At 33.5% G+C, this 15,644-nt stretch overlaps 1 protein-coding gene across 2 annotated transcripts in view; it reads left to right on the plus strand.

Moving 5' to 3' along the window:
* The window catches only part of LOC149805404 (MAPK/MAK/MRK overlapping kinase-like), a 105,648-nt gene that overhangs the window by 81,783 nt on the left and 8,221 nt on the right, over nucleotides 1–15,644 (plus strand). For both annotated transcript variants that reach the window (XM_089949959.1, XM_089949961.1), the window contains exons 8-11: nucleotides 5,248–5,340; nucleotides 6,036–6,137; nucleotides 12,304–12,477; nucleotides 14,456–14,669. In XM_089949959.1, coding sequence (XP_089806085.1) covers nucleotides 5,248–5,340; nucleotides 6,036–6,137; nucleotides 12,304–12,477; nucleotides 14,456–14,669 — 583 coding nt within the window. The remainder of the gene's footprint in view (nucleotides 1–5,247; nucleotides 5,341–6,035; nucleotides 6,138–12,303; nucleotides 12,478–14,455; nucleotides 14,670–15,644) is intronic.

Consider the following 15,644-nt stretch of genomic DNA (forward strand, 5'->3'; position numbering starts at 1 on the left):
TAGAAAATGTTCAGTTTGTCTAAAATTTATGTTGGTGGATGACGATATCCAAAGGTTGCAGTATGATGCTGTATATTTATACATGTAATTGGGAAATCCATTCTGGAGTATTTCTTGACAATAAGCAAGTGTGGTGGTATAATGCATGGGATTTTAGCAAGTTCTACTGTATGAACAATTCATTACACAGGTTGATATATGAGTAATACAAGTGCCAGGATTGATATGTGAGAGATATAGGTGCAGTGATTGATAAAAGAGTGATTCTGGTGCCGATGATTTGAGATATGTGAAAACCTAAGCATGTGATATGTACCAGTATCACCTGTCAACCATTGTAATAATATCCTTTTGTATCCTGCAGTATTATATATTCAAAGATCATAATTGGTCAAAGATTAAAGTCACATGGGGCCAACACTATTCACACAAGATTTTTGTATCAATGAGAAAAGTTTGCACACTTTTGAACTACAGCAGTTGTGCAAATTGGGCGAATTGAGTCACCAACAGTTATTAGCTTCAATATTTTGTAAATTTAGTTGCAGTGCAAGGCCAAATTTTCAGCCTTGTCAGCTGATGTATTAAAGTTTCTCCTGAAAGTCGGTTTTATGAACCATAAATATGATCTGTTTTGATTCGAAAATTATTTCCTATTCCAGATGAATGGACAATCTAGAAAATTGATAATAATTAAGATACTATACTCTATTGCACCCAGTCCATCATTTGCTACTGTTGTACAGGTATTGAATTTTGCTGAGGTGAATATAAAAATATATGAACCAATAAACCCTGCATTGATCAATATTAAGTGGAGGTCAATACTAAATCATATATTAGTGGTCAATATCTCAACAGATGCAAATAGCAGACATCAAATAAATTCCTCCATGACTTTAATATATCTACCAAAAGGTGTTTTTAACTGTTATAATTAGGCTTTGCCTAACTCTCTCCAACAAACCCTAATTGATATGCTGCTTTGAAATAATCTCACAAATTTTACATCTAGTGTGAATAACCAGCAAATCCATCTGAATTTTTAAAAGCTACGATAAACTGATGTACATCAATCATATTTAGTCCACCCATTGAAATATCTTGGACAAAGGTGTCCTTTATAACTTAATCTTATAATACCAATGAAGTTCAAAAGACAACTGAGCCAGTTGTTGTAATATGTAGTCTTGTGGATTTCAGAGTCATGATTGGTATCACCAACATTTTCAGAACTTAATTTTCCAGTGGTTGTAAGGCTTCTGGACTTATAATCCACTTACAAGATTTGTATTTGTTGCAATTTACTTTCATAGTTAAGCCTAACTATATCCTCTGAGTCAACAGGCTATATATAATTTCCAGTAATGTAACTATGGTTACCGAATTTCTTACAGCCTATCTATGCAGCTCTGGTTCTGATTATGTTAATTTGAAGTCATAAAGTGTAACAAATTATTCAAAAACTTACAATGCTGCTCCATTAAGAGAGCAGCTCAGCCATGTAGGATTAATCTTGTATTATCCACAAATTGTGATATTTGATGCTTTATATTTTCAGTATTTATACCCTTTGCTTCCTTCTGATATTTCAATAAAACTAAGATTTCAGCATGTAATAGAAATAAATGATGAAAGATTGGGTCACCTTACATACAACTTATTGTTATTTTGAAAAATTCCCAAACAAATACATTTTGTATCACTGCTCATCAAATATTATTGTTAGATATTTTAATCCAATTTTGCATCAAGGGACCAAAGTTGTAAACAAAAATCACTTTGTGTAAAAAAAAAACCATTCTAAGAAATAAAATCAGATGCCTTTTCAAAGTCAATGAGAAGTAAAAGTACTGAAGGAAGTAATATGTGCTTCACGATATTGCATTATATTATACATTAACCTTGCAATATTGCATTATATTATACATTAACCATGCGATATTGCATTATATTATACATTAACCATGCGATATTGCATTATATTATACATTAACCATGCGATATTGCATTATATTATACATTAACCATGCGATATTGCATTATATTATACATTAACCATGCGATATTGCATTATATTATACATTAACCATGCGATATTGCATTATATTATACATTAACCATGCGATATTGCATTATATTATACATTAACCATGCAATATTGCATTATATTATACATTAACCATGCGATATTGCATTATATTATACATTAACCTTGCGATATTGCATTATATTATACATTAACCATGTGATTTCTCAAGTACATCTTCTCTTCAAAAACCCATTTTGATCTGATCTGAATAGATTTAGTATATTTTCAATCCTCTTCGCAATACATCAGAAGCAAATCAGTATATGTACACTATGTTTAATTAAATGTGAGAAAGGACAGCCATTTTTATATATACTGATACTGCTTAGACTTATCATCTTTAAGTATATAAGTAATAATACCCAGTCTCGGTATTAGAAATCTAGCTATTGCCTGTACTAGAACAGGGGTGATAAAAGAAAGTTTCAAGGTAGAATTTTTTTTTAAAAAGTAAAAAACAGAAAAAAATAAAAAAATTGGAATAAGCAAGTTAAAAGAAAGATTAAAGATGAAAATACCCCCAAAACTTAAAATTGGGGATGCTGCCACAAATTTCGAACCCTCGAATGCTTATTTGGCAGCCATGACACACAGAAAGACAAATATGGGTGTTAATACATAAGATTATCCATTATCATAAGCATCATTTATTTCTCAAACTAAAATATCACAGAGATCAATTGAGAAACATTGAAATAATCACTTGTAAATCCATCTTAGCCAGAACTCTTATTGTTCTTCGTTTGTTTCAGATATGCTTAATACTTCTTCATTTGTAATTTTTTTCAAGAATTAATTTGAGTAAATATCATCAAATTTGTTGCCTACAGATTGTTCAGAATTTCAGCTAAATGAAAGTCGAGCATATTTCATGTTAAGGCTGTTTCTGTAAAACCTACTTTGGACTCAAAAAAGGCACTCTCAGTGTGATGTATAGATGTAGTTGAAAATTTAATGTCGGATTTCATGTAAACTCTTTGCATAATCAAAGTACCCTGGCATATGGTTTTTATTTTTTTTAGAAAATGTCTTCCCAAACCACTATGCAGGTTTTATTGGAACGGCCTAATAACATATGACCTCTGTAGGAATATCCATTGAGCATTTAGCATGGTATCTCCTCCTTTCCTTAAATTTTGTATAGTTTTACTTACAAAATTACTCAGTTCTGAGAAACAAAAATACCCTTCTTCTACACAGTTTGCTTTTGACGTCACAATATTTCTCCAAAATATTTCTTTTTTGATAATTTCCAACTGCAGCTTTTCCTTGATTAGACTAGAGTTACTTGAATAGCCACTTTGTAAATTAGAAATTTCTTGAGTTAAGAGAATATTTTCCTGGTTTATTTTTTTAAAGTAGTATATGATACATTTCTGTCCCATATTTCCATTAACAGTGTGTAAAAAAATAAGGAATTGTTAATAATAAGATACAAGTCTGCATTAGATATAGCATTTAAGGTCCTTGTCCCATTTATAGTAATGAATTTTTACTCAGTTAATTTTATCCTTTACTTCATGTACATAGCTAAATGACTCAATAAATTTTCTGGTACAGATATTTGAAAAATTATTATCTTGTAGACAATAAATGCCATATAGTTTTCTTATTCAAGAAATCAAATAGATCTGTGCATTTAATATCATCTTCTTGTCGCCATCAATTAAATGATAATACATGTATTTTTGAGCTTTTACTATTCATTTTATAAAATCTAGAAATAAATTACTTCAGGTAAGTATTCTAAACATGCCCAGCTGTACCTATACAAGTCACATGAACTTGAAAAATATCCCTCTGTCTATGAAAGTTGAAGCTTAAAGAAATACAAATTATAATGCAAATAGTGAAATGATACATACGTGCTTGTAAGGGCAGATGTTGCCCAGTAAATATTCATGACTGTTTTGACAAGTTGTTTCATCGTTTTATAAGTAATCAGTTTGAAGTCATCAGTACCTTCAATTAATCAATGTGGCTTATAAGTTTACATTGTATTTTGATAGAAGAAATTTTACAGTTAGTTTTGTAGATGACATAGCCAGAGCTTAATGAAATGCCATTTATTAAACAAGCCCTGTCAAAGGGAGATTACTACTCTTAGCCCTTGTTAAATAATGGAAAGAAATGAGCAGTTATACAAACTTGACAACTCTGTTAAGACCTTGACAGCAACAACTACTTGTACTACCACACAATTAAATAAAGCAATATTATTAATAATAATAATAATAATAACAACTACCAAATAAAACAATAATCATGATTATCTTAATGATAATGATCAGCAGCAGCTCAGAATCTTTATTTTATTTTCAGTGGTCGGTCATATTTTAAATCTACTTAGTATTTTGATATACCTTTGAGAAATTACTGTTTTAAAGCTATATTACTAGGTTTTAAACAGCTATGACAAATTAAATAAGTCTACATTGACAGATTATAGAAGAAGAAAAAATGTTTTGAAACAAAAAAGCAGTATTAGATTTAGAATTAGGTGTATAATAATCGGGTCATTATACAGTGATCTATACAATATGGTATTTTATTTAACTCATCCATATTGTGTTTTAAAATCTGTATTAGACTAGACACATTCAGCATCTTCTGGTTTTTCAGCACAACATAGAATCATACAATAAAAATCCATTATGTACAGATCACTGTATAATAACCTCATAATATTTAACTAATGTAACAAACATAATTTTTGTATTTGTATATAGCATGTACTCAACTACAAACAGTGTAGACCTGGATTTGCTGTCACAATATGCCAGCATACTGGATTCTGTCCTGTTAATTTTATTGCAGATATCACTAGAACAGTGAAGACTTAGATCTCTTGGCACATTACATGACAGCAGATATGGGTTTATGCTGTGCATAGTTTGATATGGATTATATTAATTGTATTTTGATATAGGACTTGATCAAGTTATTTCACATCCTCACTACTTAATATCCATGTAGTAAAATAAGATTATCATGTAATAAATTGACTCTGATTTGAGCTTCTGATAGATAAAATTGAGTCACTCTCTATGTAAAATATTTAACAAAGCTCATAGGAGATAGAAATTATTCTGCTTGTGTAATAAATTCCATAAGACATAGGCACTCATGCAAGATCCTTCATATTTTTGCCCTAGGTATCGAGCTCCAGAGTGTTTGCTGACAGATGGCTTCTACACCTACAAAATGGACATGTGGAGTGTGGGATGCGTCTTCTTTGAGATTCTTAGGTAACTATATGTCACTTAATGTGTCTGACACTGTATACCAGTTCAGTCTTACAACCGTCTTAAAGCAGTTATGTTCTGAATATATATAAGTGTTTCAGAGTCATTTTTAGCACATGACTTTTGTGTTATTTAGGTCGTTAATATACACATTTTATGTGTTAGGTCCAGCTGCAAACAACGTGATCTACCATTGTTGTTGTTGTAGGGTTTAAAGCCAGTTTTCAGCACAAGATAGGCTATGCATGGCTGCCAGTATAACTGGTGGAGGTACAATCCTGGAATAACCCAGAATTAATCACTTACCCACAAGAAGCTACTGGCAAGCTTTCTCACATACCCACATTAGCTGAGCCTGAGACTCGAACCCACACAGACAGAGGTGAGATGGCAATGATCCAGAATGGTGAGTGCTTTTGACCACTCGGCCACTTGGGGACCCGATCTACTATCGCATAATGCACTTAAATCACAGTCTTTATTGTTTGTTCTAATGATTACTTCTAACAAACTGCATAGACCCAGATCTGCCAGCACATTTTGCAAAAGAAAATCTCTGTTTGTGCAGTTTTCAGTTGAACTAGACTTAAAGTGAGTCTGTATATTCTACCAGTGAAAGTCAAGCACAAAAATGAGAATAAATCTGCATTGTAGCACAGTGTGTATAGCCAAAATAAATGTTCTGTTCTTTGTTACAGCCTTCACCCTTTGTTTCCTGGCTCAAATGAGGTAGACCAGATTAACAAGATACATGATGTTATGGGCACTCCTGATCCTGCAGTCCTCAATAAATTTAAAAAGTAAGTCACTGCACACAAGGTCTTTATGAATAAAATGTCAATTGGTAAGGTTATTCTGGTTAATCTTTACTTTATATATGTTGTAATACAGTAAAAACTGTTATGAGCGACCTCTGCTATGAGCGACCACCTGTTATTTCTGACCACAATCATAAAACATGGATCAATTTTATTATATAAATGCTCACTCATGACCAACCACCTGCTGAATGTGACCAGCGACCACTATATCTTGGCAAAATATGCATTTCGACACTGCTATGAATGACCACATTGCCAAAACAAGGATAAACTCCACTGACCTTTATTTAATCGAATGACCGTTTATACGTTTGTTTTGGTTTTTTTTTATATATAAAAAAAAAGAAGAGGCTGGCTACCGGTATTTTTTAAAAATAACCTCCACTGACCTTTATTTAGTCGAATGACAGTTTATACATTTGTTTTGGGGGGTTTTTTTATATAAAAAAAAGAGGCTGGTTACTGGTATTTTTTTATATAAAAAAAAAAAAGAAGAGGCTGGCTACCGGTATCTTAAACTTTGTAGGTATGCTTATATTGTTTATATTTGCTTGTAAACCAGACTAAAGTACCTGTAGATTACACATAAGCTGGTTCCTGGCCTTATCATAGCTACAAGTATTTACCAGTTTCCAGCTCTATGAATGACCATTTTGCAAGAACAGAGTCAGACACCAATGACTTTTATGTAATCTTTTGTAACAACGATCACTTAAATAGTTAACATTGTTTTCATCAAAAACACACATCAAAAGAAAAAGAATAAAACAGGATTCAGGCTACTGGTTTATATATAGTGACAGATGGTACAGTCCGTAAACCAGACTTATGTACATGTCACGAATTGCCTTTTTAGCACCAAAATTAAGGTAGTGGTCGCGTATATTGTTTGTCTTTAGAGTTAATCTGTATTGCCTGGAGGTGAATAAGGTCTTTGTTTATTAAACCAGCCAGTGAGAATCGTTTGTGGGATTCGATTGATAGTGTTAAAAGCTTGTGATTTGTTTTTCTCGCCCCCCCCCCATGTTACAGGGATTACTTCCCAGCCATCAGGCCATCATCTATTCCAGTTGGTGCGACCAGGTTACACCCTTTGTTTATAGAGTTAATTTCTGTTTCTTTGAATTAAGCCATTGACCTTTGTCTCTAAGTAAATGATTCTGTTTCTGGATGAGATAACTGTTATTTATTTCATTAATTGTTAGATATGCAATGCAGATACAGTGTGACCCCACTATAGCAGGCTCCGTTATGACACAAATTCTGATATAACACAGTTGGGGCATGGCTTGCGAAATTTTATATACATTTATTTTCTTGCACACGAAAAAAATCTTTCTGAAATGTACGAAAAAAAAACGTAAAAAGTTTATTATCATTTTGGGGAAGAGATCATGCATGAATAATACAAGACAATCATGGAGTGACTCCTGAAATTTTATATGTATTTTTCTCATACACAAAAAAACGTTTTTTTCTTCTTAAAAGAAAATAAAGTGTAAAATGTTTATTCTAGGATGGCGTAGGGCTTTGCCAATGTCACAAGCTGTGATTGTATTTTCCTAATTGGCGGCAAAATATAACATATGATGATTTTTTTCAATTGGTGACATTGTTGGCTGTTTAAACTTGTATATACAACCATTGGTTTGGAGTGGAGAAATTCAGAGGCCACATGAAAGGAAGCCACAAAACTGATACAAAATGCACTGAAATTTATCTATTGTTACATAAATAATTTCTTTGTCCACATGGACAAACCATCTTAACAGTACATTGTTATATCATAATCTGCTTATGTTGACATCGAGCATGAGTACTGTATGTTGAAAGATATCAGCCTTTTTATTTTGTTGACATTTCTGGTAGTGGAGAGATCAACCGGACTTGGCATTATCTTGTAATCTATCTTTTGTCAGATTTTCGGCTGCTGTCTAGCAATTAACATATTTACATAGACTGACATTGGTGTGTGGATGGTATGTAAAATTCCTCTTCTGTCCACTCAGAATTAAATCCTTCAGAACACCCACATGTTCTGTACTAATCCTTGTCATCAGACCAGAACACCTGCATCTCTATCATCTGTTGACCCTTTGTTAAATTGAGTGGAAAGCAGCATAACTCCACAACCACAAATGTAATATAAAAAAAATCTTACTTGTTGGTTTATTCAATAGGCAGGGAGGAAATGTAACTACGATCGACCAAATGATGGCCAATTCCTTTTTTAAAAAGTACCCAGACAAAATAGTTTGCTGAAATTTCAAGGGAAACAGATTACCTTTGAAGCACCGACTGTTATGAAAATGTACTCAGCAAATGGAAAAAATACTAGTCTCAATCATGCAGTACAATTATTTGATGTTGCTGCCACAATAAGAAATGGGCATTTATTTGGTTCTCCAAAGCTGGCCTTTAGCGATGACTTCAGTAACGCATGCACATTTCATCAAGGAATGCTGACTACAATCTTCAATAAAAACAAAGAACTTTTCTTCAAAGAAGTCAGAACCAAACTTAAATAAAAGCAATGGAATCTTATGGATTTTTGTATTTCCCAACGTGATTGGAACACATTTACTGTGCCATGAAAGTTTCCTTTTTGCAGGGAAAAAGTTTGTGCTTACGAATGCTACCAATGGCGGCTTTAAACCCAAACTAACTTTTACCAACTTGGGACATACTGAAAAGCAAATGTGCTTCATCATTCGTTACATGATTGTGCTTTGTTTATCCACTGAATTCAGACATATATGACCTGTGACAAAATTATTGAATATTTTAAATCTCTATGGATTTTTTCAGTGCAATTACTTGTATTGTGGATTCATTGTATGTGGTGAGATTTGCAGGTGAGTACACGGTGTTGTTACTCTATTCAATCTATACATAAGACATGTATGTATAAACAGTATACACGTATATGTACCAATCCTTGGTTCTCTAAATAAAGTACAATATTATATATGCCTTACCTGTTTTCACTACAGGTGTATTTCCCATTTAATATGCATCTATTTAAGATGGTAACTGTGCCAATGAAGCAATTATTTTACCGCCTGCATTTAATACCTATCCTCCTCCCCCCTCCTCCGCCCGCAAATTTGTTGGGGTACATGCATCATTTTCTTCAGCTAACTGACTTGGTTGCTTATAACACAGTTCAATCTATAACACTGTCGGGTTCTATGGCTCCCAACTACTGCGTTATAGTGGCGTCGCACTGTATGTAGATTTTTCATAGTTTCCCAAACCGTTGTCAAAACTGTCTTTTCTTTTGATTTTTACAACTGAGCACTTATAAAAATCACACCTAGTACTTTAATAACAATGGAAGAACCTCCAACTAAAATGAGACAAATTTTAACACTGGAGAAAATAATTATTGTAAATGAAAGAAGTCAAAAAGAGCAGATCACTTGCAAAATAGCAGTTTAAACATCAGCAAAGCAAATTTAGGGTGTTGTAAAGGAGGAGTAAATCTGAAATGATTGCATATGCTAATACATGAGCATGTGATCGTCACATGATTTCATGTTTAATAATAGAAGTATATGCTATATAAATGCATACAATATTTTAGCAAGAAATTTTAATAAAGAATAGAATATGTACAGTGATTGTGGTTAGTTTTCTTTAAATTGTTCTGAAACTGGACCTTGGAAACTGGTGTTTTGTATAAACTTGTTTTGAGAGACCACCTGTCTTGAGTGACCATTTTTTTGTTGGCAGAAGACATGGTATGTCAAAACAGGTTTTGCTGTAGTATGATTGCAATCAACCATTTATAATATAGCACTAAATTAACAATAGTTAAAACAGATGTAACAAGGAGTCTAAAATATAATATTTTGTATGTCTTTAGTGACATATAGGGAACAACCCTTGATATTTCTATTCTTGGAATGATACTAATTGTTAATTTCTTAAATGTTTAAAGCATAAGATGTAACACTTAAACTACATTATAAGTTTGATTTTTGATATTTAGTCATCATTCTTGCATTGATATTCAGCATATCTGCCCGTAATACTTTTGAAATATTTTGTTAGATGCTTAAGTGTAGTAAAGTCTGAGTCAGTTGAAAAGTCATTGCCAGTGAATGGTGATGAGTCGCAGTGTCAAGCATCAACCCACAGTAGACTCAGTGATGGGTGATGAGGCATAGACACCAATAATACTAGAATCTGATACTTATGATGATTTTACATTCATAATGAAGATGATTAAAACTTAATAAAGCATTATGATACTGAAAATCTGAAACTTTCTGTCACTACTGCAATTATACAACAGCAGTTAAAAATTGCGTTTTCTATCAACATTCAACCATACAACTTGTTGCAGAATAGAAACCGAGTAGGTCTTTGGACTAAATGAATAAGACAAATACAATGTAAGAAAGATGGAAATTTATGAAATGATTAATAAAGAAAAATATATGATGTAAAAATACAATGATTCTCTCACGCTCTCAACATATGATTGACTCAAATCACTCTACACAACATTCACACATTGAAAATAAACCAAAAATATGAAATCAATATGAAGTACAGATCCAAGATACCTCATGGACTGCAGATACGCTTCATACAATATTCTACACTACAAGAGAGATTCACACAGTCTCAGATATGAACTCCGATTAAGATTCAAAATAATCTTATGAACACAAATAAGATTCAATATAATCTTACGAACACAACTAAGATTCAAAATAATCTTATGAACGCAACTAAGATTCAAAATAATCTTAAGAAAACAACTAAGATCCAAAATAATCTTATGAACATAAAATGCAATTGGAACAATAATTGAACCAAACGTATGCTTCTAGACCCCTTGTACAGTTGCACGATTCCTTGGGTTGGCCCACACTCTTATCGGCCGCTCGTACCCTTTATGGATCCACCACATGTACAGTCATACGTATACACATACAGACAGCATACAGCACCCTTTTGAATTTGCTATGTCTACGTCCGTAGCACAGACATACGTACATACGTACATACATATAGACAGCACGCAGCCTTAAATACTCTGGAAACTCCATACAGCTCTAAACAGCTTCAGATAGCTCTAGATGTCTCTAGTAAACTCTAGTCAGCTCTAGTTATAGTCACATTCACAATCCCAGTGACAGTCACAATCACAGTGACAGTCACAATCAGAGCGACAGTCACAATCGGCTACAATAAAACTAAATTGGTCATAATAATAGTTTCTGTAAAATCTCTAGATATATGCTAATACATTAACCTCTAATAGTGACTTGTAATTCAAAGTTCAAATCTGCGTTGTAATAAATGCATTATTACACGATAAGACATTACAAACCAAATAAGCTTCGCATATCAAATGAAATGTAAATTTAATACTTAACCCAATGGGGGGGCTCCGAGTGGCCGAGTGGTCTAAAGCGTTCTCCGTTACGGATCACTGCCATCTCACCTCTGTCTGCGCCGGTTCAAGTCTCAGATTCAGCCAATGTAGGTATGTGAGAAAGCATGCCAGTAGCTTCTCGTGGGTCGGTGGTTCTTTCTGGGGTTTTCCCGGGTTCTTCCTCCACCATTAATACTGGCCGCCATATATAGCCTATCATGTGCTGAAAAATGGCGTTAAACCCCACAACAACAACAACAACAAGAACAACAACTTAACCCTATGGCTGGAGAACAGTGGAGAGTGTACACTCGATGTGATCCAAAACGACCAGTGTCGGTTTAGAAATTGATCTTACTTAAATCCATAGGAGAGTGAGCAAAAGTCAGGGTAAAATACCCGTGCATATCATATTATTAATATCCCTTCATCACAAGTAATTTCCGGTGAGGTACATGTTAATACAGTCGCTTACCTGGAAAAACACTGATTCACCCTAGATAATGTTGTACGCATGTACAACGAGAAATAGTCAAATAGTTCTAAGGCAAAACCAAGTTATTTTTTGCCTAATTCTGTGACACAACTATCCATGTACATTCCATAAGAAATGCAATGTACCCATATTGCCTTGGCATAATACAGCTCTAATGTATTGATGCGCCATTAAAAAAAACAAAACAAGCAATCAATGAAGCATTAACAGACGCAATATATAAATGTGTTAATAATGACTTCCTTTATCATTCTTAGGTCCAGGGGAATGAATTTTAACTTCCCTACCAAAAAAGGAACGGGTATAGAGCGTCTGCTGCCAAATGCTTCACCAGATTCTATAGAATTAATCTACAAGATGTGTACTTATGACCCAGAGGAACGCATGACTGCCCGGCAGGCTCTGAAACACCCATATTTCAAGGAACTCAGGTAGGACTTAAATTTTTAACTACCTTTGTTCCTGATGAATATTTAGAGGTAATACAAATCAGACAATTATGAAGAATAAAGTTTTGTTGAATTTATTGAGTCAGTTAAGTTTCATTACTGTTTTATTAGCAGTCTCACATTTGTGGGAACCAAGACATAAAATTCACTTTTTCAGCACCATCAGCATCAAAATTATGTCATTTGCATATATTTCCTTAACCACTATTTAGAATGACTCTTTAAGAAGGTAAGACAATCCATCCTCCAGCATGCACATTTGACCCTTTTGAGTCAGAGGAAATTTACAATCAGGTTTTGACTTAACTTTTTTAATTTACTTACACAGTGAAAACCTGCAAGACTGAAACTTCACTAAAGCAACTTCCTCTTGAAAATAAAACATTCTTCTCATCCTGAATAGTACTTTAAAACAGAAAAAAACCTCTACTCTAAACACCAAAATGATATGTCTGATCAGATTTCCATTTCCACTATATAAAACAAACCCCCCTCTACTCAGAACACCAAGATGATATGTCTGATCAGATTTCCATTTACACTATATAAATCAAAACCCCCTCTACTCTGAACACCAAAATGATATGTCTGATCAGATTTGTGTTTACACTTTATAAAACCCTTAAAACTGAAATTTTTGAAGAATGTGGCAGGCAACTACCTGATCCCTATTGGGTGTTGGCAGACAGTCTGGAAATGGCATAAGTCATGAATGGAAGTGAAACAAATCTTGCCACAGATTATGATAAGTTTCAGCAGTTGGCTTAATTGGTAATCTTTACACACAGCTGAAGTGAAGCTTTCAGATTTAATTGTTTGTAATATAATGCCAGTGGCTGTACACATCAAAGGAGATTATGTTAATTTGCTGATCCTCAGATTATATCCAATACTTTACACTTGAAGGATCATCAATCAACTGATTTTGAGCTTAAAAATTGGCTTGTTCCCTCAACTTGTGCCAATGAAGACCAGCAAAAGAATGATCTGACAAAAGTTTTCTCATAATTTACTACCTAGATTTCTTTTATCAAATCATGTAAATTCATATAAAATTAAAAATTCATTTGTTGAAATAAAGTTAGTTTAAACACTTTATCTATAAGTGTCAGTAGAATAAGATCAGTGCATTAATAAAACATAAAGCCAGTACCAATCAGTATATGTATTAAGTTATAAACTCAGGAGACATAACTTAATGCATGTAATTTTTGGTGAAATATGAGAGCATTTGTTCATGAAATTCCTCAAAATGGAATCATTTACTTGGTCCCATTGGTTTTCATTCTTGAGAAGTTTCACTGTATTTCCTAAATCTTATGATGGATTCTGTTCATTCTTGGGATAAGCTATCTTGAAGCAAAGGTAATTCATTCTACAACATGTCATTCATGCCTTTGATCTCGGGGTCAAGATCACAATGATAAAACATTTTTCTTCAGGTTTTGGGATATTGTTTTCATTTGCTTATATTTCCTAAAACTCATTGTGGATTTTCATCATGCATGGGATAAGTCATCATTAAGCTAGACAATTCATCCTGCAACACACTCTCTCAGCCTTTGATACTGGGGTCAAGGTCACTTGTTTGAGCAATGCTTTGATCTTAGGCTTAACAAATAGGCCTTGGCCTCCTTGTTAACATTAATAGTAAAGAAGTTATTTAATATTGTGTATTGCCTGTAAACAAATGTCCAATTTTTATGAGGCAGACATATAAGTTATTTCTGAATTTGCAAGAAATATTTCACAATTTGGTATGATGAATCTTGATGCTGTATGCATGCATTCATAAGTACACCAGCTCATAATAGGCAAATTTCATTATATGAAGGTGTCTGCTAAGGCAGGTAAGTTGTAAATTTTTGCACCATAGCAGCAGCAGGTACCACTAAACTATACATATATATCATTTGTTGTTGCAGCTGTTTAATAATGGGTTATTTACTGCTACTTTCAGGGAATCTGAAAAGAGGACAGCAGCTCTGAGTAAATCCAAAGTCGAAGAAACCAGTCCAAGAAAAGTAAATATTGTTGAACCAACCACTCCAGAGGTGGAGACAACACAGAAGGAGAAGAAAAGCATTAAGGACTCAGAATCAGATGTCCATTTGATAGCCAGTTTACCCAAACCTCAATCTCTACCTGTCCATCACTTGTACAAAAGTAAAAAGGTACAGCCAATTTTGACTGAACCTCTGTCTCTACCTGCCCATCACTTGTACAAAAATAAAAAGGTTCAGTCAGTTTGCCTAAATCTCAATCTCAACCTGCCCATGACTTGTGTAAAAATTACAAGTTACAGACCTTCCATCCCTCATCATATTGGCATGAATTTCACAACTCAAGATAGCAATTCATGGATTCATGCCGCATACAAAAAATCATGAATTCTTGAATTCTCAATCGGCTTAAATCAGGAATAAAATAACTTTATTCCTAAGTGCTAGTCAAAATAGCAGCAGTGGTCGCTGATGCCAATAATGGTCCTGTATTTGCTAGTTGTGATGTTAGAACTATATCCAGTTTTTACAGTTTTCCCATTTGCAAGCATAGTAAAGTATGTAGTCTATATTTAGAACAGAAGTTTTACAAATGTTTGTGAACAAAAATAGGGCCCAACTGTTTTTTTTTTAATGGCACATGTACATACTTGTAGCAACTGTACATTTTTTTAAGCAAACGCTAAATGAAAACAGCTTTTTTCAAGTGGGGGAATTTTTGAGATATTGAAAGATTAGCATATGTCATAATTTGCTTGGTTTCATATTTTGCCATGCATGCATTGACACCACTAATCATTAATTGTCCGACATTTCATCTTCTGGATTAATACCATTTCGTAATTAAGCTACACTACAGTTAAAATGTTTTCACCTCCAAGGGAAAAGATACGTTTTTCTGAAAAAGTGAAGTATAGATTGAAGTACCCAAAAAAGGTGGCCTCGCATTCAGTAATGAAACGTTGATGGACATTATGCTTTATGCACAGTAGTGTGCAGCAAATTTTAGAATTGGGAATATACACATGGACTTTTATCATTGCTTACAATTTACCTGTGATATAATAATATATAAGTGGGCACGTGGCAGAATGATGTAAAAAAGCACACTGCTAGCAAAAAGCATATAGATATTGGGAAAATTTG

The sequence above is a fragment of the Sinohyriopsis cumingii genome, chromosome 2 (assembly GCF_028554795.1).
Source record: "Sinohyriopsis cumingii isolate HCF-2022 chromosome 2, ASM2855479v2, whole genome shotgun sequence".
NCBI lineage: Eukaryota > Metazoa > Mollusca > Bivalvia > Unionida > Unionidae > Sinohyriopsis > Sinohyriopsis cumingii.